The 23,258-nt window shown below is 48.1% G+C and overlaps 1 protein-coding gene across 1 annotated transcript in view; it reads right to left on the bottom strand.

Annotated features, from left to right (window-relative positions):
* Positions 1-22,982, bottom strand: part of LOC142290588 (uncharacterized) — a 46,850-nt gene extending 23,868 nt beyond the window's left edge. Inside the window, exons 1-3 of the mRNA XM_075334550.1 lie at positions 22,864-22,982; positions 9,298-9,403; positions 9,051-9,157 (exon numbers count right to left, since the gene is read on the bottom strand). Coding sequence (XP_075190665.1) covers positions 9,051-9,157; positions 9,298-9,403; positions 22,864-22,969 — 319 coding nt within the window. The 5' untranslated portion in view covers positions 22,970-22,982. The remainder of the gene's footprint in view (positions 1-9,050; positions 9,158-9,297; positions 9,404-22,863) is intronic.
* Between the last annotated feature and the right edge of the window lie 276 nt (positions 22,983-23,258).

Raw genomic sequence — 23,258 nt, 5'->3', positions numbered from 1 at the left:
CGCCTTGGTGATTGATGTAGGCAACCGCTGTCGCGTTGTCTGACTGGACTCGGATATGCTTGCCCGCCAATAGGTGGTGAAAAGCTAGGAGAGCCAGAAGCACGGCTCTGGTTTCCAGCACATTGATCGAGAGGGCTGACTCGGACGGAGTCCAAGTGCCCTGCGCTCAGTGGTGGAGACATACCGCTCCCCAGCCGGAGAGACTGGCATCCGTGGTGAGGATCACCCAGGACGGGGCCAGGAAGGAGCGCCCCTGAGACAGAGAGAGGGGCCGAAGCCACCACTGAAGAGAGCTCCTGGTCTGTGGCGACAGAGCCACTAACCTGTGCAAGGAGGAAGGCCGCTTGTCCCAACAGCGGAGAATGTCCAGCTGCAGAGGACGCAGATGGAACTGGGCAAAGGGAACAGCCTCCATTGACGCCACCATCTGACCCAGCACCTGCATCAGGTGCCTGATGGAATAACGGCGGGGCCTCAACAGAGAGCGCACCGCCAGTTGGAGGGACTGCTGTTTGATTAAGGGCAACTTCACGAGTGCCGGCAGAGTCTCGAACTGCATCCCTAGGTACGTGAGCCTCTGGGTCGGAGTCAGAGTGGATTTGGGCAGATTGACAAGCCACCCGAATTGGGCTAGAGTGGCGAGAGTGAGCGAGACACTCCGCAGACAGTCTGCGCTGGATGAAGCCTTGACTAGAAGGTCGTCCAGGTAAGGAATCACTGCCAACCCCTGGAGGTGCAGAACCGCAACCACTGCTGCCATGACCTTGGTGAATACCCGAAGGGCCGTGGCTAACCCGAAGGGGAGAGCCACGAATTGGAAATGTTCCTCTCCGATTGCAAAACGTAGCCATTGCTGGTGTGAAACTGCAATTGGCACATGCAGATAGGCATCTCTGATGTCGATGGTTGCCAGGAAATCCCCTTGGGTCATTGAGGCAATGACTGACCGCAGAGACTCCATGCGAAAATGCCGCACCTGAACATGCTTGTTGAGAAGCTTGAGATCCAGGATGGGCCGGAAGGAACCGTCCTTTTTGGGGACTAGGAAGAGATTTGAGTAGAAACCTCTGAACCGTTCCCGGGCGGGAACCGGTACATTTACTCCGTTGGCCTGCAAGGATGCCACGGCCTGAGAGAAGGCGGCGGCCTTGGAGCAGGGGGGAGTGGAAGAGAATTCTATCCTGTAGTCGTGGGAGATGATATCCCGCACCCACTGATCGGAGACATGTTGAAACCACACGTCGCCAAAGTGGGAGAGCCTGCCACCGACTAAGGACGTTGCTGGCGCGGACAGATAGTCAAGAGGAGGCTGCCTTAGTGGCAGCAGCTCCTGCGGTCTTCTGTGGATGCGCTTTTGTGCGCCAGTTGGATTTTTGGTCCTTGGCTGAGTTAGTGGACGAGGCCGAGGGTTTAGAGGACGACCAGTTGGAGGAACGAAAGGAACGAAACCTCGACTGATTCCTACCCTGGACAGGTTTCCTGGTTTTGGTTTGTGGCATGGAAGTACTCTTCCCGCCAGTAGCTTCCTTAATAATATCATCCAGCTGTTCACCGAACAGCCGGGACCCAGCAAAAGGGAGTCCAGCAAGGTACTTCTTTGAAGAAGCATCTGCCTTCCACTCTCGAAGCCACAAGATCCTGTGGATAGCAAGGGAATTAGCCGAAGCCACCGCAGTGCGGTGAGAAGCCTCCAGCATGGCAGACATGGCATAGGATGAAAAAGCTGAAGCTTGGGAAGTTAAGGTAACCATTTCGGGCATAGATTCCCTGGCGAGGGAATGCATCCCCTCCAGAGAAGCAGAGATAGCTTTGAGAGCCCACACTGCTGCAAAAGTCGGGGAGAACGAGGCCCCTACCGCCTCATATACAGATTTGGCCAGAAGGTCAACCTGGCGGTCAGTGGAATCCTTAAGAGAGGTGCCATCAGCCACTGATACAACGGTCCGGGCTGAGAGTCTAGACACCGGAGGGTCTACCTTTGGTGAATGAGCCCACTCCTTGACCATCTCAGGTGGAAAGGGAAAACAGTCATCAGAACCAGGCTTTGGGAAGCGTTTCTCAGGACAGGCCCTAGGCTTGGTCACAGCGGCCTGAAAACTGGAGTGGTTAAAGAACACACTCTTTGTCCTCTTAGGCGAGGTAAACTGGTGCTTTTCTGCCAGAGAGGGTTGTTCCTCTGAATCTGGCGGATTGAGATCCAGTACAGAATTAATGGACGCAATCAAATCACTAACATCTGAGTCACTTTCGGACAGATCAATGGGGCACAATGAGTTAGCCTCCGAGCCCCCTGTAAAGGCATCCTCCTCGTCCTGCGAGTCAGCTTCTGAAACAGAGCCGCGGGACGAGGAAGGAGAGGGAGCCTTGCGTCTCCTCTTAGAAGGACGGGGTCTGGGACCAGATGATGAATCCTCTGTGAGCTCCGGTCCTGAGAGAGCCCTAGCAGCAGAGGCACCGTGTGAAGGCGGCTGATGCATGTTCAGCAAAGTCCTGGACAGAAGTCCCATGGAGTCGGCAAAAGACTGGGAGATAGACCTAGAAAAGGATTCTACCCAAGCCGGGGGTTCAGCCACAGGAGCCGGAGCAGCCTGAGAGACCACTGGGGGTGCGATTATAGGCTGAGGCATCGTCAGGTTAGAGCAGGCATCACAATGTGGATAGGTGCTCGGTTCACGCAGTAGGAGCTTACATGCAGCGCATACTGAATACAGCTTTGAAGCCTTGCTCCTCGTGTGAGACATGCTGCTGGAGTGGGGGCTCTGCCAGAACGACCCCCAGAGAGTATATACAGAGGTCCACAACCAGAGGTTGTGGCTTACCAGACCGCTGGAGCGGTGTTGTGTGCCCTCCAGATCCCAAAGCCCGGACCCCCAAGCACCTCAGCAGGGATGCTGCAGACCAGTGCTGATCGCAGGGAAAACGCTGAGAAAATGGCCGCCGGAGCGAAGAGAGGGGGCAGGACTTACTCTGGGAGCGGGATCTGGAGGGCCATAGAGACTTACAGGGGAGGAGACATGTACTCAGTGAGGAGTGTCCCTCCCCTGTGCAGAACGGCCGCTGGGCGGAGCCGCGCTGTCCCTCTGCATGAATAACATGCGAGGGCAGTAAAACCGAAACTAGGCCTCCGGCGAAGCCGGGGCCTAAATTTGAGCGGTGCGGCCGGCGCGCAGGCACCATCGGCGCGGTTCTCAGGCGACAGCCAGAGAACCCGCCGGAAATGTCATAAAACACACTCAGCACACTCTCCCACAACAATAAAGTACAGGGACCCCCAATATATAAACGTCTCAGGTACTTAGCTTGCTGAGACGCAGGGTTCCAAGTCCCTGGGGATGAGTGCTCCGGTCCAGCAGGATCCTGAAGGGCTGCGGATGGAGACCGGTCTCCTGCCAAGCATGGAGAACCGTGCTGGCTCCCACTTCAAGCCAGAGCCCAGGAGGGATGGTGAAGGAGCACGGCATGTAAGGCTCCAGCCTTGGAATCAACCTTAACAGCACCGCCGACACAGTGGGGTGAGAAGGGACATGCCGGGGGTCCAGACTTGGACCCGCTTTTCTTCAAACTCTTTCCAAAAATCAAAAAATCAGATGAGAATGCATGTGTGGATGTATGCCTCCTGAACACAAAGCGATAAACTGGCTAGATCTGGTTCTCCAGGGGGTGTATAAGCTCAGAGGGAGGAGCTACACTTTTGAGTGTAGTACTTTGTGTGTCCTCCGGAGGCAGAAGCTATACACCCATTGTCTGGGTCTCCCATAGGAACGATAAAGAAATATAAATCTGCAAATTCTGACATTTGTATTCAGCCTCCTGTAGTCTGATATCCTTAAATAAAATTCTGAAAGACCAGTTGTCTCCAAAAGTCACCTAATTCTTAAATTGAGTCCAATGTGAGTAATTTATTCTCAGTATAACTACAGCTGTTTGAGATTTGTTTCAGAACATTAGGTATAAAACAGCATAACAAAAATCAAGGAAAACACCAGACAGGTCATGGATACAGTTGTGAAGAAGAATAAGGTAGGGTTAGATTACAAAAAAATAGTCCAAACTCTGAACATCTCACGAAGCCCTGTTCAATCTATCATTCAAAAATGGAAAGAGAACAGTTTACAACTCTTAACCTGCCAATACACGGCCGTCCACCTAAACTGACATCCAAACTAGTAGAGAACTAATTAGAGAAATAGCCAAGAAACCCATGCTCACTCTGGAGGTACAAGAGATACACAGTTGTGAAGAAATATACAGCTCAGGTGGGAGAATCTGTCCACAAGACAACTATTAAGGGCCATTTACATGCTGCGACATCGCTAACGGTATATCGTCGGGGTCACTGTGTTTGTGACGCACATCCGGCGTCGTTAGCGTCATCGCAGCGTGTGACTGGCTGGAGCGACCTTAAACGATCGCAGAAGAGGCAAAAATCGTTTGTCTGTGAGAGGTCGTTTATTTACCAAAAATCGTTGTCTGGTCAGTAGCAATGTTGTACGTCGTTCCTGCGGCAACATACATTGCTATGTGTGACACCGCAGGAGCGAGGAACCTCTCCTTATCTCCGTCCACTGGAAATGAGGAAGGAAGGAGGTGGGCGGCATTTTCCAGCCGCTCATCTCCACCCCTCCTCTGCTATTGAACTGCTGATGTGTGACGCCGCACTAACTGCCCCCTTAGAAAGGAGGCGGTTCGCCGGCAACAGCGGTGTCGCAGGGAAGGTAAGTCTGTGTGACGGGTGTTAGCGATGTTGTGCGCCACGGGCAGCGATTTGCCCGTGACGCACAACCGACGGGTGCGGGTACGCTCGCTAGCAATATCGGTACCAATATCGCAGCGTGTAAAGTACCCTTTAGTCGTATACTCCACACATCTGGCCTTTATGGAAGAGTGGCAAGAAGAAACCATTTTTTAAGCAAGCCAGAAGAAAAGTCCAGTTTGCAAGAGGCCACGTAAGGGACACAACTAGCATGTGGAAGAAGGTGCCCTGGTCAAATCAGACCAAAGTAGAACTTTGTGGGTAAAATGTAAAATGCTATATATGGCAGAAAACTAAAACTGCACATCACTTTGAAAACACCATCCCTACCGTCAATCTCAATTATGGTGGTGGCAGCATCATGCTGTGAGGAGGCTTTTCTTCAGCAGGGACATGGAAGCTGGTCAGAGTTGATGGAAAAATGGATAGAGCTAAATACAGGGCTATCCTGGAGGCACACCAGTTACAGGCTAGAAAAAACTTGAGACTGAGGAGTAGGTTCAACTTCCAGCAGGAAAACCACCCTAAACATAATGCCAGAGCTATAATGGATGGTTTAGATCAAAGTATATTCATGTGTGTGAATTGTCCAGTCACTGTCCAGACCTAAATCCCAATGAGAATCTGTGGCAAAACTTGAAAATTGCTGTTCACAGACACCTCCATCCAATTTCACTGAGATAGAGAGATGGAGCTATTTTGCTAAGGCCGCTGCCACACTCACGTGAAAATCACGCACGCGCCGAGAGACACGTATTTGCCCTGCGTGTTGCGTGCAGGTAAGTACGTGTCTCTGGTACGTGCGGGCCACGTGTGTTCTACGTGTGCTATCCGCGATAGCACACGTAGAAGCGGTAATTATCATACTCACCTGGTCCTTCCTGCTGTCTGCACTGCTGTCCGTGGTGCTGATCCTCGGTCTCCAGCCCTCCCGTCTCCCCGCTGCTGCTGCTGCCAGGCAGTGAAGTGAATATTCTATGAGATTAATGAGCGGCGGTCGGCAGCAAGAGGCAGCAGCGGCAGAGACAGGAGGGCAGGAGAAGGTGAGTAAATTTTTTTTTTTTTTCATTGACACGTGTGTTTTCTCCGGCGCGTGTCACACGGGACCGCATCCACACTACACCCGTGTGGTACGGGTGCGGGCCGTGTGACACCCGTGCTGCGGGAGAAAACACTGACATGTCAGCGCTTTGAAAAACGCACACACGTACAAACGCACACGGACACACGTTCCGTGTGGTTTTACGTGTGTGTGCCTGCTACAATAGGGTAGCATTGCTGAACGTGTCTCCGTGCTGCCGGTACATGTAAAAAATGACTGCGGCACGGATGTGTGTCGCAGGCCTAAGAAGAATGGGCAAACATTTCAGCCTCTAGCTGTGCAAAGCTGATGAAGACATACCCCAAATACTTGCACCAGTAATTAAAGTGAAAGGTGGTCCTACAAAGTATTGACTCAGGGGGGCTGAATACAAATGTACGTCACAATTTTCAGATTTATATTTTTAAAATATTTAGAAAACCATGTATCATTTCCTTTACACTTTACAAATACTGGCTGCTTAGTGTTGGTATATCACATAATATCCCAATGATAAACATTTCAGCTTGTGGGTATAACAAGAAAAATGGCACTGTATATTTTTCTGTGTGTTTGTGTGATATTTCTCTAGTTTCCTCCAATATTAAAAAATCATACTGATACTTGCTTCTTATAACATTGTTCCCAGGGTTTGTTTGGTGATTTTGAGATGAGAATAAAAAATAGAAATAAATCACCACAGCATGGAGTACCAAAAAACACCGTAATGTTACAAATAGAGATTCTGCTTAAGTCTCTCTTCTATGCCATATTAAAGGGTGCTCTTCTGCCAGGGTTGAAAAAAAGGATGCAACTAAGCATTTGGTCAGTATTACCAAGTGTGTCCATGTACCTAGTGTATAGAGAGCATAAAACATTCCTTTTCCCTGCCAGTAAAGCTCAGACACTGAGACAGAGGAGACCGGTAGAATAGGATGAACCTGTAACAGCTCAACAGAAAAGCCATCTAGTAAGTGGGGGTGAGCAGCACTCGCCTTAACAAGTGAGCTGTGCCAGGGCATTACAGAGGTCCACTTAGAAGCACACAAAGATCTGCAGCCTGAGCTGCCTGCCAGGGTAGTGTGTCTGAGATGGCAGAGACCAGCCCACCTGTATGTGAGTGCTGCCATTAATGACGCCAAGAATTGCTATCTCACAGAAGAGCAAAGAGGCTTAGGCATATTATTAGGGACCAGCAGTAGGTCAGGTCAGGGGTCACCATCTTCCCTCTCCCTAGACACAGGGTTTCCATTCCCTTCCCCGTACATAGCATGACATTGTATGAGTACATCTATCAGCGACAAGGCATCCTCTTCAGATGGGAATCTACGCCATCAGACTAAAGCCTGCTTTACACGCTGCAATTATTCGTGCGATCGCATTTGCGATCGCACCCGCCCCCATCGTTTGTGCGGCACGAGCAATTTTTTGCCCGTGCCGCACAATGTTGTAACCCCCGTCACACGCACTTACCTTCCAAACGACCTCGCTGTGGGCGGCGAACATCCACTTCGTGAAGGGGGAGGGACGTTCGGCGTCACATAGCGGCCGTCCAATAGAAGCGGAGAGGCAGAGATGAGCGAGACGTAAACATCCCGCCCACCTCCTTCCTTCCGCATTGCCGGCGGGACACAGGTAAGCTGTGTTCATCGTTCCCGGGGTGTCACACGGAGCGATGTGTGCTGCCTCGGGAACAATGAATAACCGAACGTTCGATTTTTTGAAAATGAGTGACGTGTCAACGAGCAACGATTAAGTGAGTATTTTTGCCTGTTCACACTCACTCGTAGCTGTCACACGCTACGATATGGCAAACGATGCCGGATGTGCATCACTTACGACGTGACCCCGACAACATATCGTTTGATATATCGTAGCGTGTAAAGCCCGCTTTACTTTTCCTGGGCCGAGGATTACCAATTTAAAGGGAAGGAAAAATCTAATTAAAGGCAGTCTTAGCTAGATGTGAGGAGTGCTATGCCAATACAGAGGCAGTAACTTACTTAAATGTAGACTGCAAAAAAAAAAAAAAAAAATAATTACAAGGACCTGCAATACTGGAGCATAAAACAAATACACCCGCAGTGGGCATGCAAAGGTGGATGTGCACATAGAATCTATGAATTTTGAATCACATTACTACATTTTAGGCTACGGCCTCGATTCATCAAAACAACTTTGCCAGAATTCTGAAAAAAAAAAAGTTGCAATTTTTTTTGTAAAACATGGAGTTGCACAGAAAAGATGCACCTTTTTGTGTTTTCACACCTGTTTTTCCTAATTCAACCAAAATGGGGGTAGTTGGGGCAGGATAGGGGTGCAACTCCACAGCTCCTCTAATTCATGATGAGCTGTGGTCTTAGGGCGGCTTTGCACACTACGACATTGCAGGTGCGATGTCGGTGAGGTCAAATCGAAAGTGACGCACATCCGGCGTCACTTGCGATGTCGTAGTGTGAAAAACCTTTTTGATACGATGAACGAGCGCAAAAGCGTCGTTATCGTATCATCGGTGTATTCTCCGACATTTCCATAATGCCGGTGCAGCAACAGGTACGATGTAGTTCCTCGTTCCTGCGGCAGCACACATCGCTGTGTATGAAGCCGCAGGAACGAGGAACATCTGCTACCTGTGTCCCGGCTGCAATGAGAAGGAAGGAGGTGGGCGGGATGTTTACATCCTGCTCATCTCCGCCCCTCCGCCGATATTGGCCGCCTGCCGTGTGACGTCTTTGTGACGCCGCACGACCCGCCGTGGGAAGGAGTGCACAGCCGTGGGAAGGAGGTGGGGTCGCCGGCCAGAGCGACGGTCGCAGGGCAGGTGAGTGCATGTGAAGCTGGCCTAGCGATAATTTTCGCTACGCCAGCTATCACAAGATATCGTACCTGCGACGGGGGCGGGGACTATCACACTCGACATCGCAGCATTGGCTTGCGATGTCGTAATTGTGCACAGCCCACCTTAGTTACATCAGAAATCTTATTCCAGTCCCTGAATGGAGTAAGATCTGTTGTGCGGCACTCTTAGGCACATGACTCTTGACAGATGCCACTGATTCATTAGGTTCTTGCCTCTTAATGAATCAGGAGAATCTGACTCCTACACATCCCTCATCAAAAATGGTGAGAAAATCGCCAGCCTTGGTGAATTGGGGACTATGGTTCCAAAACTTCATCCATTTCAACCACCTTGATATCTTCTTTGCAACTACTCACCTTGCACTGTCCAGTACACAAAAAACATTCCAGGATTATCTCGCACTCCGTCAAATCTCCTGTCGTGCCCATCTCGAAGAATTCGTAGGAACAAAAAGGTGCCCAGACTGAAGAAAGAAAGAAATGAAATTAGTGGTGTCATTTTCTACAGAACAATTGTTCTCCAGAAAGAAGGGTCTTTTCTAGTGCCACCAATAGACCACTATTTACGTATGTTGATAATCCCCATACTTACACCTGCACTTACCGAACTCCCCAAACGGTCACCAAACCAGTCTGGATTTGCTGGCGGAAAGACTTTGTTCCAGTCCATCTCAGGCTAAGGTGCGACAGAAATATAAATGTCCCGCTACCTGTTAAGAAAGTTGGAATAATTAGCCATACAGTGAGAAATATAGCACCACCACATCTGTGACAATCTATGATTATCCCCCAACATTCCTGGAATTCTTCATAATTAACAGTGCGTACGTTGCGAGAACAGGAATGTTAACACTAGGTCGTGCATAAATAGAACAAAGTTCCATTTATTCTCTCTGACTACTTTGTCACGTTTGTTTTGTCACCAAAACTATCCAATACCAACGCCCTCCGCTACTGATTCCATTTAATTTTGCACGATTCCATTCAAAACGTGAAGTGTGACCTGCAGCTAAAGCAGTTGTGCAACCTTAGAAAAACAAAGCTTCTTTAAAAAAAATAAAACAAAAAAATACTGCTACCCATGACCACATGTTGTATATGGTATTGCAGCTAAATTCCATTAATTTTAAAATATGCAAACTGCATTTTCAAGCTGAACCTGTAGACATGTTACATTGTTGGCATTTTTAATATGGTTGTCAGAAGACAAATGTGCTCTAAATTCAACCCAGGAATGGGAAAGAAGAAATGGAGGGACATAACCACAGTACATCATCTAAGCTGCCTAGAAAGATCTGATATTTCACTCCTAATCCCAATTGTAGATACATGATTTCTGATCAGCAAACATGTGCAGCTAACAGGCGCTGGTGGATCTGAGATCCACCCGCTCCTGTTAACTAGCTAGATTGTGCTGTCAAACTCTGAACGGCGCAATCTAACACGTGCTGGCAGGGAGAGCGCCATTCCCCGCCTCCATCGGTGGCCCTGTGACTTGATCATGGAGTGTCGAAGGCTTGTCATGACAGCTGGGGGTCAGCTGATGACTCCTGTCACTCTCATGATGAAATTCCTGTTAGCTGCACATGTTGGCTGCTACCTGTGTGCAGTGTCCAGGATGTCTCCTGTCTGCCTGCAGCTTCTAGTATTTCTGTTACACGTCTGCAGTCTTCAGGATGTCTGCTAGCTGTCTGTGGTCTCCAGGTCGTCTCCTGTCTGCCTGCTGTCTCCAGTACCTCTGGTGCCTGTCTCCTGTGTGCCTCCCCTCACTGCTGCACCAACACCTGTATCTGTGTGCTCACATGGACCTTGGACTTGGAGGATTAAACTCACCAAGTGTACCTAAACAAAACCTGTAAATATCTGCCTGGGCCTCTATAAGGCTCACCAAGGTACACACCTGTGTCTTTGTATTAACACTTAAGTGTTCTCAAGTCCTGTCTGCCTGTGGCTTCCAGTACCTCTGCTACTGATCTCCTATCTGCCTTCAGTCTCCAGGACCTCTGCTACCTGTCTGACAGCTCCAGGACCTCTGCTACCTGTCTGACGTCTCCAGGACCTCTGCTACCTGTCAGACGTCTCCAGGACCTCTGCTACCTGTCTGACGTCTCCAGGACCTCTGCTACCTGTCTGACGTCTTCAGGACCTCTGCTACCTGTCTGACGTCTCCAGCACCTCTGCTACCTGTCTGAAGTCTCCAGCACCTCTGCTACCTGTCTGACATCTCCAGGACGGACACGTGCCTTTGGGCTCCAGTATCTCTGCTACCTGTGTGCAGTCTCCAGGATGTCTCCTGTCTGCCAGTGGCTTCTAGTACCTCTGCTACCTGTGTGTGGTCTCCAGGTCATCTACTGTCTTCCTGCTGTCTCCAGTACCTCTGCTGTCTGTCTACCGTGTGCCTCCCCTCCCAGCTGCACCGACACCCGTGACCCGTGTGCCCACCCGGACTTGGACTTGGATCAATCTAAGTGTGCCTAAACGAAACCCAATCATATGCCCCTCCTTCAAGATCACCTTCAGCATACTGATTTATTGGACATAAAATGCATTAAAGCAACCCCCTGCACCCTGGGAATTAATTCTGACTACACATTCTCAGGTGCTCTCCACTTGCCTATAGCTGCCTGCTTTGCTAACATAGCCTTTTCTCTCTTGGTGCCTCGAAGATGGCAGCCGCAGGCATGGCGAGTGCAGAGGTAAGTCTAAAACATACCTTTCTCATGCCATTGGATAGGAAATGTTTAAAATGACCACTTCTCTCCCCATATCTGTAGGTGATCTGAGCAAAAGAGGCAGCGGGAGGCAGAGTGCAAAGGTAGTGTGAATTCATGGGAAATATAGTCATTTTTTCAGTTCCAGGATGGAGAGTCCCTTTAAGACCAGTTCAAAAATGTATTTTGGGTAGAAATGATCTGATGTTTAACTAGAAGTGTGATCAATAAGAACAGAAGCACCGTGATATGTTTTCTCTACTCATTACACATTTCCTGTCAGGTTTTATACTGTGTAAGGTCACAGGATGACAGAGACAAGACATGACCTTTACATTTCTTTAGCTGAAGTGAAGACATCAGAATATGTAAGACGTAGCTGAGCTGTGACTAATCCTAAGTCATAAATTAGAGGAATAATTACTAGCGCGAAAAAGGGTTAAAATGACTATTATTAATGCTATTTCTATCATTACTATGCGCAGGTTTACAATAAAATATTATAGCTCAATCCTGATGTTTTATGTACAGCAAAGGAGAATCACAACCATCTCTTCTGAAGGTATGTGCACACAATTCCACCTTTAAGCCGCCACAATCGCTGTGCACATGTTCAGACCTTTGTTATTTCTTTTAATCACTTCGGGATTCAAAAACCATTAAAAGAAGCAGCATTTTCATTTTTCTGGCTATTTATAGTTTAAATAACAGAAAAAAAATGCCAGCAGTAAAACATATGCAAGAACCACGGCATGATCACCAGTGAAGTCATTTCAGGAAAAAGGCCACTGGCTTTCTCCCTATTGTGGCTTGTGTGACGAGTCTGTGTCGTGAACTGTTTGTAATTAGGCCAGACATATTGTTCTTTTGTTTAGTAAGTTAGCCATTGTTTCATGTCAGACTGACCGGAGCCCTATTGTCTTAAATGAGTATTGCATCCACCCTTTTCACACATAATTCAGAGGAAAATTATGCAGTTGGATTGAACTAGCGACCAATGAGAGAACAACCATCTCCCACCAATCCAAGACACAATGCCCTGAAATGAGAATTGAGGGATATAATAAGTGCCTTGCTCTTGTCACCATGTTCATTCTACAGGACTCCAGCCTAGGATTCACAGTTACAGCCGGAGGATCACAGAACTACTTCACTGTTCAACGCTGAGCCAATGAATTCACTTGGCGACCCCAGGTTGGGACAATTTGGTTGCCTGGCTACATATCTTGCTGTGTTCAGTCAGCTTCCTACGCTTACCACTATCTCCTTACAGTGGGTGTCTGCCAAAAGCAGGGTGCTGCTGGCTGGGATAGTTGGCCCTGGAAGCCATGAAGTCACGGACATTCTAATCCCTGGTAGGCAGGCTGACAGTGACACACATAAGACACATTTTTCAAGAATCCTTTTTAAAAAATACATTTTTTTAATATTTTTTTAAAATAGTGTTTGGAGCTGATTCAACAAGGAAGTCAAACAATTACAGTTAGGTCCAGAAATATTTGGACAGTGACACAAGTTTTGTTATTTTAGCTGTTTACAAAAACATGTTCAGAAATACAATTATATATATAATATGGGCTGAAAGTGCACACTCCCAGCTGCAATATGAGAGTTTTCACATCCAAATCGGAGAAAGGGTTTAGGAATCATAGCTCTGTAATGCATAGCCTCCTCTTTTTCAAGGGACCAAAAGTAATTGGACAAGGGACTCTAAGGGCTGCAATTAACTCTGAAGGCGTCTCCCTCGTTAACCTGTAATCAATGAAGTAGTTAAAAGGTCTGGGGTTGATTACAGGTGTGTGGTTTTGCATTTGGAAGCTGTTGCTGTGACCAGGCAACATGCGGTCTAAGGAACTCTCAATTGAGGTGAAGCAGAACATCCTGAGGCTGAAAAAAAAAGAAAAAATCCATCAGAGAGATAGCAGACATGCTTGGAGTAGCAAAATCAACAGTCGGGTACATTCTGAGAAAAAAGGAATTGACTGGTGAGCTTGGGAACTCAAAAAGGCCTGGGCGTCCACGGATGACAACAGTGGTGGATGATCGCCGCATACTTTCTTTGGTGAAGAAGAACCCGTTCACAACATCAACTGAAGTCCAGAACACTCTCAGTGAAGTAGGTGTATCTGTCTCTAAGTCAACAGTAAAGAGAAGACTCCATGAAAGTAAATACAAAGGGTTCACATCTAGATGCAAACCATTCATCAATTCCAAAAATAGACAGGCCAGAGTTAAATTTGCTGAAAAACACCTCATGAAGCCAGCTCAGTTCTGGAAAAGTATTCTATGGACAGATGAGACAAAGATCAACCTGTACCAGAATGATGGGAAGAAAAAAGTTTGGAGAAGAAAGGGAACGGCACATGATCCAAGGCACACCACATCCTCTGTAAAACATGGTGGAGGCAACGTGATGGCATGGGCATGCATGGCTTTCAATGGCACTGGGTCACTTGTGTTTATTGATGACATAACAGCAGACAAGAGTAGCCGGATGAATTCTGAAGTGTACCGGGATATACTTTCAGCCCAGATTCAGCCAAATGCCGCAAAGTTGATCGGACGGCGCTTTATAGTACAGATGGACAATGACCCCAAGCATACAGCCAAAGCTACCCAGGAGTTCATGAGTGCAAAAAAGTGGAACATTCTGCAATGGCCAAGTCAATCACCAGATCTTAACCCAATTGAGCATGCATTTCACTTGCTCAAATCCAGACTTAAGACGGAAAGACCCACAAACAAGCAAGACCTGAAGGCTGCGGCTGTAAAGGCCTAGCAAAGCATTAAGAAGGAGGAAACCCAGCGTTTGGTGATGTCTATGGGTTCCAGACTTAAGGCAGTGATTGCCTCCAAAGGATTCGCAACAAAATATTGAAAATAAAAATATTTTGTTTGGGTATGGTTTATTTGTCCAATTACTTTTGACCTCCTAAAATGGGGAGTGTTTGTAAAGAAATGTGTACAATTCCTACAATTTCTATCAGATATTTTTGTTCAAACCTTCAAATTAAACGTTACAATCTGCACTTGAATTCTGTTGTAGAGGTTTCATTTCAAATCCAATGTGGTGGAATGCAGAGCCCAACTCGCAAAAATTGTGTCACTGTCCAAATATTTCTGGACCTAACTGTATATGGTCACAATTCTCTGCCTCCAGCTTTCTGCGCAGAACGTTCCAACGTCGGGTTATCTGGCCAGCGCTTGCGCAGAACGCTGGAGGCAGAGGGGAAAGGGCGGGCACGAGATGATGGGTGGGCACTTGCGATGCAATCACAGCGCCGCCCATAACCTCGTGCCTGCGCACACGTCACCAGCAGGGCTCGCGTGCGCGGCACCTCGGGCGCAGTGGGCGGCGTCCTGAAGTATGGAATGTAGCGATGGGGGACGGCCTAAAGCGTCAGGAGGCAGACTAACGGACACCAGACAGCCCGCCCCCGTGTACCATTATCAAGATTTAAATACAAAAAAGTACCACTTTATAAAGTCTTTATTTTGGTCAGAAAGGGGGCACATAAACAACAGGAACATTGCTAGAATGCAGCCCAGGAGCTGCAGAGGGGGAAACTTTTAGGTTTCAAGCTAAATTTCTGATGACAGGTTCCCTTTAACCCTTCCCACCATTGTCAATTTTAGTTTTTGCCCTTTTGTTGTTTCTTCCAATAGCAATTTTTTATGTTTCCATCCACATAGCCGTGTGAGGGCTTGTGTTTTGCAGAACAACTTGTAGTTTTGAATGACCTTATTCATTTTAGGCTATTTTCACACATCCGGTTTTTGCTCTGCGGCACAATACGGCGTTCTGCAGAAAAAACGCAACCGGTTTTTGTGATGCCGGTTGCGGTTTTTTTTGCATAGACTTACATTAGTGCCGTATTGTGCCGCAGGGGCTTGCGTTCGGTCCGGTTTTTGCCGCATGCGGCAGATTTAGCCGATGCCGCGGCCGGATAGAACGTTCCCTGCAACGTTTTTTGCTCCGGCAAAAAAACCCGCATCGCGCCGCATCCAGCCGCTGCGGCGCATTTTCAATGCATGCCTATGGACGCCGGATGCGGTGCCATGCGGTAAAAACTGCATCCGGCCGCCGCATGCGGTTTTTTCCACTGCGCATGCTCAGTAGCGTGCCGCAACCGGAAAAAAACGGACCGGAATCATGTAAAAACTTATGCAAAGGATGCGGTGTTTTAGCGGCATCCGTTGCATAGGTTTCACAGCCGGATTGAGCCGCACGGCTCAAACCGGATGTGTGAAAGTAGCCTAACCTTACATTTTAAGGCTAACAATCAAAATAATTCCAGGATAGTCAAAAGGTACATATATATAGTGAAAAAAACAATCCCTTTAAAAATTTTTTAATTTTATTAAATATGTCTTAAAAATTCCCAAGTGATTCACCTATCTAGAATTTATCAAGGGTAGTATAAATATACACCAGGGTAGCCACCCCTATACAGAAGAAAATACAATCAAAGGCAGAAAAACGGGAGTATGGGATCCCAAATGGGATTAATCTGGCCCTATCATGGACCTACCACCTCACACCTTCCTACCGATGGAGGTAAAACACCTTAACTTAGCTGGGCGCCCCCGTTCCTCGGTGGCTATCCCTCACTTACCCTAATAAATTCCCTACCATATGAGGAGAAATGCCTGAGCAAGTTACCTCTAATTATTGGTTGGATTTTTTTACCCCACAATGGACTTTAAAGAGAGGGCAATTATAGCTCCACCTGTTTAATATGCTCAAATTCAGCTGGTCATTAATTCATATGCAGGGATAATAGATACCATAACAACCTGTCCAGTTAATATGCTCAAATTCAGCTGGTCATTAATTCATATATTGAGATAACAAACGCCACAGTACCCTGTTATTTCTAATCAGTCATTATGCTCCAGCTCAACCGGTCATCAATTCATAAACAGGCATAACAAATACCATATATCCAGTTGATATGCTCCAATTCAACTGGTCATCCGTTAATATACAGGGACAACAGGTACCATAGCACCCCACTATCTAGATCAGGTTGATATGTCCCAATTCGACCAGAATAAATTCAAATACAGGGGCAAAAAGTCCAAATACCAAGTTATCCTAATAAATAAGAAAACACATTTAACTTGCTTTCAGCAAATCCTAACCTCTGGAACAATGCCAGTATATAAACTCATTATGAATGAATGAATATCATTTTAAGGCTGATAAATTAACTTCCCTTTATCAAGTGCATCCGCACTGCCTCGACGCGTTTCTCCGCCCTCTAATCCGGTTCATCAGGAGGCCCAGGGAGACAGGGAACTATTCAGTAATGATACATGTCTTCATATGGCAGCAGCTGCCGCCATTATGCCGGCAGCTTAAATAGACCATATCAAACAAATGAGAGCAATAATGTCCAAGGTGTACGTTAGTGGGCTTCTGTCTCAAATGGGTATAGTGCGCATGTCCATTCCCATTCTACCGCTAGAGCATGCGAGGTAAACATTGCGCATGCTCCGAGGCCATACCTCATTAATTCATGACTCATTGCTATTGATGCGAACAGACACGCCCACACGCCCCGAACACGGGCGCGCTGCCATAGCAACCCAGCAGGCACGTCATAACCTGACGTACTTATTCCACACTGCACACGCGCCCAAAACATACCAGGACGATACTGCCCTGTGTTGTACACTAAAGACGCATGAGTTCAGGGATATTAAAATGAAAAACTTCATATTATCACATCGCAGGCATTGCGCATGCCCCGATGTCATACCTCATTAATTCATAACTCATTGCTCTTGATCTAAACAGATACGCCCCCACATCCGAGACCAACACGGGTGCGTTGTCCTAGCAATCAGGCAGATACGCCATAGTTAATACTATGGCAGAAAACCCTGCACCACAAAATTCTCAAACCAAGAGAGATTGGCTTGAGGGGAGAAGGGGAAAGGGGGGGGGTGTTTAGGGAATTAATATTCCCAGCATCAAATAAGTCATATGAGGCTCCTGAACATCTAAGTAGAAACTTTCTGTTTCCATCACACTATAACCTCCGTGTGGAGCAGATGTGTACCCGTGTGCTCCACACGGATGCATGTCCGTTTTTCTCCGGCAGCACGGGTGTCACACGGCCCGTACCCGTACCACACGGACGTAGTGTGGATGCGGTCCTGTGTGACACGCGCCGGAGAAAACTCATGTGTCAGAGAAAAAAAAAAAAAATCTTTACTCCCCTTCTCCAGCCCTCCTGTCTCTGCCGCTGCTGTCACTTGTTGCCGACCGCCGCTCATTATGCTCATTTAATATTCACTTCACTGCGGCGGAAGCAGCAGCAGCGGGGTGTCGGCAGGACCGAAGATCAGCACCACGGACAGCGACGCCAGGGACAGGTGAGTAGAAAGTTCCAGTTCTCCATGTGTTATCACGGATAACACACGGAGAACACACGTAGTGCCATAAACACAGCAGACGGAGGGGAAAACGCACCTTTGACACGTCCGTGAAACACGTGTGTGATTGTCACGGACGTGTGAAGGGGGCATTACCAAAATATCCTGGCTACATGATATTCCAGGTCAGTATGATCACGGAGATAACCAACCTGTCATATTTAAGTAATGAGAAAAAAAAATCAGATATTTGGTTTGTGTTACCTTTTCTAAGGCCCGTGACTTTTTTTTATTCTTCTATCGAAAGACATATGTATGGGCTGTTTTTACTGATAATCTTTTGGTACATAGGATATTTTGATCGCTTTCTATTTGATTTTTTTAAGGCAGAACGACGACCAAGAAAAACACAATTGTGGCAGTTCAATTTTTTCTCTTTACTTTTCTGGTTAATTGATTTTATTAGTGAACTTCAATGAAAGAAGCAAATACAGTGGTATTCACCAGCTACAAAACATGAATACTTTAGTGTACACCAACACCAGTTAAAAAAACAGCACCATACCCCCAGTGATGGTGACGGGGTGATCAGTGGTGACAGCTCTTTCGCGTTGTCTCACTCTTCTACAGGCCTCATTACATCATGGCATTATTGTGAACTTGTGAATGTGGTATGTGTTGGTAGCCACATAAACAATTGGATTGGTACACCATTATTTATCTTCTTCCTGAGCGCCTTCCAGTCCGTTTTTTTCTTCTCTTTTCTACTTTTTATGCTGTCGATGGCCACCAAATTTTTGGTACTTGTTAAAAGGGAAGTCTAGTCTTTTATAACTTGGATCAGGACCTCTGCTCATGCCTTTTAACCCTAGAACGCGCAACCATAGAAATCAACCAAAGAAAACAAGTAACCTAGCAGGCCTGCGAGGCCCCAAGTATGCGTTCTAGGGTTAATGAATCAGGCAAGTGGCATGCACCACTATGTGCGCCTTGCCACAAATCTTACAAATCTTACTCCAGCCCCTGCTAGAGTAAAGGGGTATTACACGCAACGATATCGCTAACGATATGTCGTAGGGGTCATGGAATTCGTGAAGCACATCCGGCGTCGTTAGCGACGTTGTTGCATGTGACACCTATGAGCGAGTGTTAACGATCAAAATTAGTCACCTAATCGTTGATACGTCGTTAATTTCCCAAACATCGTTGCTGGTGCAGGACGCAGGTTGTTCGTCGTTCCTGAGGCAGCACACATCGCTACGTGTGACACCCCGGGAACGACAAACAACAACGTACCTGCGTCCTGCCGGCAACGAGGTGGGTGTGTCGTTAATGCGGCTGGTCTCCGCCCCTCCGCTGCTATTGGGGGCCGCTGTGTGACGTCGCTGTGACGGCGAGCGAACCTCCCCCTTAAAAAACAGGTTGTCCGCCACCCACAGCGACATCGCTAGGAAGGTAAGTATGTGTGACGGGTACTAGCGATTTTGTCCGCCATGGGCAGCGATTTGCCCGTGACGCACAAACGACGGGGGCGGGTGCTTTCACGAGCGACATCGCTACGTGTAAAGCAGCCTTAAGGTTTGTGGAGTAGCGACTGCTTCCACTCACCATGGAATTGACAAGCAAGGCTCTTCATATCCGACCCCCGTTCCATCCCCACCTCCCCTTTGTTAGAGTGGGGGTGAGAATGGTGTACAGTGAAGGAAGTAATTATCGCTTACTGATTCTGTGAGTTTGCCCACTGACAAAGACATGAACAGTCTATAATTTTAAGGATAGGTTAATTTTAATAATTAATAACTCACAGGGAATAGGGACAATTGTAAGTAATTACAATATGTGAAACGCGTCACCCTATATTTGTGCTATAAAAATAAGTTGAAATAATTGCCTAAATAATTATACAGCAAGCTACCACTTTATATAATAGTCACGTCAGCTAAGTGGGAGTTATCCTCAGTGGATATTGCCATCAATCAAGTTTACAAGGCAAGAAGTTACAAGTGACCTTTGGCAAAGTATTTTCACTAATCTTGTTGTGCCCAGTTGCATTATTACCAATGTCAGAAGGGACCATGTGTTGTAAAAGAGCATTGGTTCATATTTAACAGTTTCATCGGTTGATATATTTTAGAGTTTCATTTCTCAATGCTTCTGAATACACCCGCTCAAAAAACATCCCCAAGGCTATGGATCATACACTGTGGAGAACAGCAAGAAGAAAGTGCAAAAGCACCATCTACAGACATGACACGGAGCACCGGAATATATAGACCACGCTTTAATATCATATATTATAGAATGTTAGGTCCAGAAATATTTGGACAGTGTCTACATCTTTATGGTTTGGGCTCTGCATGCCCCTATTTGTGATTAAATAACAGAGATCCTATCTGTTGATTTGGCCTCTGCTAACATTTCTGCTATCTCTAAAGGATTTCTTCAGCCTTATGATGTTCTGTTTCTCTTCCATCGAGAGCTCCTTTGACGGCATATTGTGGGTTCACAGCAACAGCTTCTAAATGCAAATGCCATACCTGGAATCAGCTCCAGACCTTTCACCTGCTAAATTAATCCCTTCAAGACATCTGCCATACATGCAGGTGTATGGAGAGGGCTTATGGGGTGAGCTCACTCCATACCCAGCAAGTAATGGCTGTGTATTACAGGAAGGACCTGCTGCTAACAATTGTGAGTGGAGTGGAGCTGGAATCATCTGCCTTAGGTCCATAACCTAGCCTTGTGTTGGTCCTGCCATGTTGCCCTGGTGTCCCCGTATCCAGCACCAGTTCTGTTTGTAATTAGTTCTGGCCTGCTTATGTTTGCCCTGGACCTGTCCTGTCCAATTATTCCTTTGGTACCAAAGCAGAAATCGTCTTGGTCCTCATGTGGATTACGTCGGACCTGGAGGAGTATTTGGGGTGTTAATAAAGTAGAGAAAGAGGGTGGCTTTTTTGTCTTATTTCAAATAAAGGATTTTTTTGGTGTTTATATTTATTTACTTTCCCTTACAGATTAGTGATTGGGGGGTGGCTCAGACACCTGCCATGACTAATCTAGGACTTAGTGGCAGCTATGAGCTGTTATTAACTCCTTATTACCGCACCAGGGCAACGGGAAGAGCCGGACCTAGCGCCAGAATTGGCGCCGGGATTGTCGCATCTAATGGATGCGGCTACCCCAGGAGGCTGCTGGCTGATATTTTTAGGCTGGGGGCGCTCTAAATAACCCAATAACCATGACTATCCCCAGCCTGAGAATACCAGCCCCCAGCTGTTGGGTTTTATCTGTGCTGGTATCATAATATGGGGGGATCCTACTCCAATTTTATTAATTTATTTTACTGAATGATATAGATCCGCCCACCGGCATCTGTAATTGGTTGCAGACACGCTGTCACTCAGAGTGGGGGCTGATCTGACTGCAACCAATCACAGCCACCGGTGGGCGGGGGGAGCAGTGCATATTCAATGAAGTTAAAGAGCGGCCTGAGAAGTGAATGACGGAGCAGTATGACAGCCGCGCCGGTGATTTGGTAAGCATGAAGCGCTTGCTCCTACCCCTTTGTGCCAGATTCTGGTCCCCATAGACTTTATATGGGAACTGGCATCTAGCCAGATACCAGGGATCAATCCCCCGCCGACCCCAAGTCAGAGGGGATTGATCTGGCCGTCCTCTGAAAGGCATGGACAAAACGCAAAAAGAATTGACATGCTGCATCTTGTCTGCGTCTTCAAAAACACAGCCAAAAAAGATGCAGTGTGTGGACAACAAAATAGAAATCTCATAGACTTTGCTAGGGGAAGGAAATGCATGCATTTGGGTGCACCTCTGTGACCTCAAAAATGCACCAAAAACACAGTAAAAGATGCAGTGTGTGAACATAGCCTAATATTGGGGGGGTACTACAAGGTAAATAGCAAAAAAACTAAACCAAGAAATATGTACATTCTGAAAAATTATTGCAGACCAGAAGCATAGTGTGGAAGGCTGGAGCCGGGCGGTGTGTGGGGAGCCGGGCGGTGTGTGGGGAGCCGGGCGGTGTGTGGGGAGCCGGGCGGTGTGTGGGGAGCCGGGCGGTGTGTGGGGGGCCGGGCGGTGTGTGGGGGGCCGGGCGGGGTGTGGGGAGCCGGGCGGTGTGTGGGGAGCCGGGCGGTGTGTGGGGAGCCGGGCGGTGTGTGGGGAGCCGGGCGGTGTGTGGGGGGGGGAGCCGGGCGGTGTGTGGGGGGGGAGCTGGGCGGTGTGTGGGGAGCCGGGCGGTGTGGGGGGAGCCGGGCGGTGTGTGGGGGGGGAGCTGGGCGGTGTGTGGGGGGCTGGGCGCTCATGCGGGGAGGGGAGCTTGGCACAGTGTGGGGGGCTGGGCAGAGTGCGAAGACCTGGGCAGAGTGCGCAAAGCTGGGTAGAGTACAGAGAGCTGGGCGGTCTGCATGGAGTTGGGCAGCATGCGGAGAGGTTGATCGGTTGTGTGGGGTGTTGGGCAGAGTGTGGGGGTCTAGGCGAAGTGTAGAAGGCTGTGTGGAGTGTGAGTGGGGGTCTGGGCAGAGGTTAGGGTGCTGTGCGGAGTTTGGCAATTTGTGTGGGGTTGGGCAGTGTGTGTGGGGGCTGAGCAAAGTGGGGGCTGTGCAGTGTGTGGGGGGCTGGGCAGAGTGTGGGGGGCTGGCGGAGTGTGGGGGGTTGTCTGGAGTGCTGGGCGGAGTGTGGGGAGCTGGGCAGTGTGTGGGGGGATGAGTAGAGTGGGGCACTCTGTTTAGGCTGCTGTTCCACACACGAAATCTCCCTCCGCGCTATTTTTGAGGACTACAGCACATGCGCACTGGTCTTTATGTAACTGGACATAGCGCCACCCCTAGTTGCTAGGTTTCAGTAAAGCGTCCATCACGTGAGCGGAGCTTCGGCAGCCATTATTGTTTAGGGCAGGTAATGACATTGTATTTCGTGTATAAAGTGAGCACCAAATCGATAATTTGAGTGGGGCGGTCCGGAGATCGGGCCGAGCGCGCCCTGTACTGCTGAGCTGGGGGGAAAGCGCAGTATAGCAGGCGGTCCTGCTCAGCAGGAGGCAGCCGGGACCTTACCTGCCAGATCATAGAACTTCTCAGTATGGAGTAAAGCGGCTGCAGCCCACAGGATCCACTGGATCACCAGGGAGAGGAGCAGAAGGACGCACAGAGGCTGCAGCATGGCAGGACACGCTCCGGTCACCGCCCCTCCGCTCCCCCCGCCCCCTCCTTATATAAGTTTCTGTATTTTATTTTTGTTCTGAAAACCATCCTGCAAAAAAACATCACTGTCTCCAAGTCCAGAACATGACGCCTTGAGCTTCTCCCCGTCACCATACTTCCGTGGAAGCTGAAGTGCACTGTACTGCCTCTGCACAGCAGTTTCTCTGTACTGTCCCTGTACTGCCTCTGCACAGCACTTTCTCAGGAATGTCCCTGTACTATCTCTGCACAGCACTTTCTCTGGAATG

This window comes from Anomaloglossus baeobatrachus, chromosome 2 (genome assembly GCF_048569485.1).
Source record: "Anomaloglossus baeobatrachus isolate aAnoBae1 chromosome 2, aAnoBae1.hap1, whole genome shotgun sequence".
Lineage (NCBI taxonomy): Eukaryota > Metazoa > Chordata > Amphibia > Anura > Aromobatidae > Anomaloglossus > Anomaloglossus baeobatrachus.
Note: the sequence above shows the minus strand (reverse complement) of the source record. Positions and strands in the feature narration are given on the sequence as shown.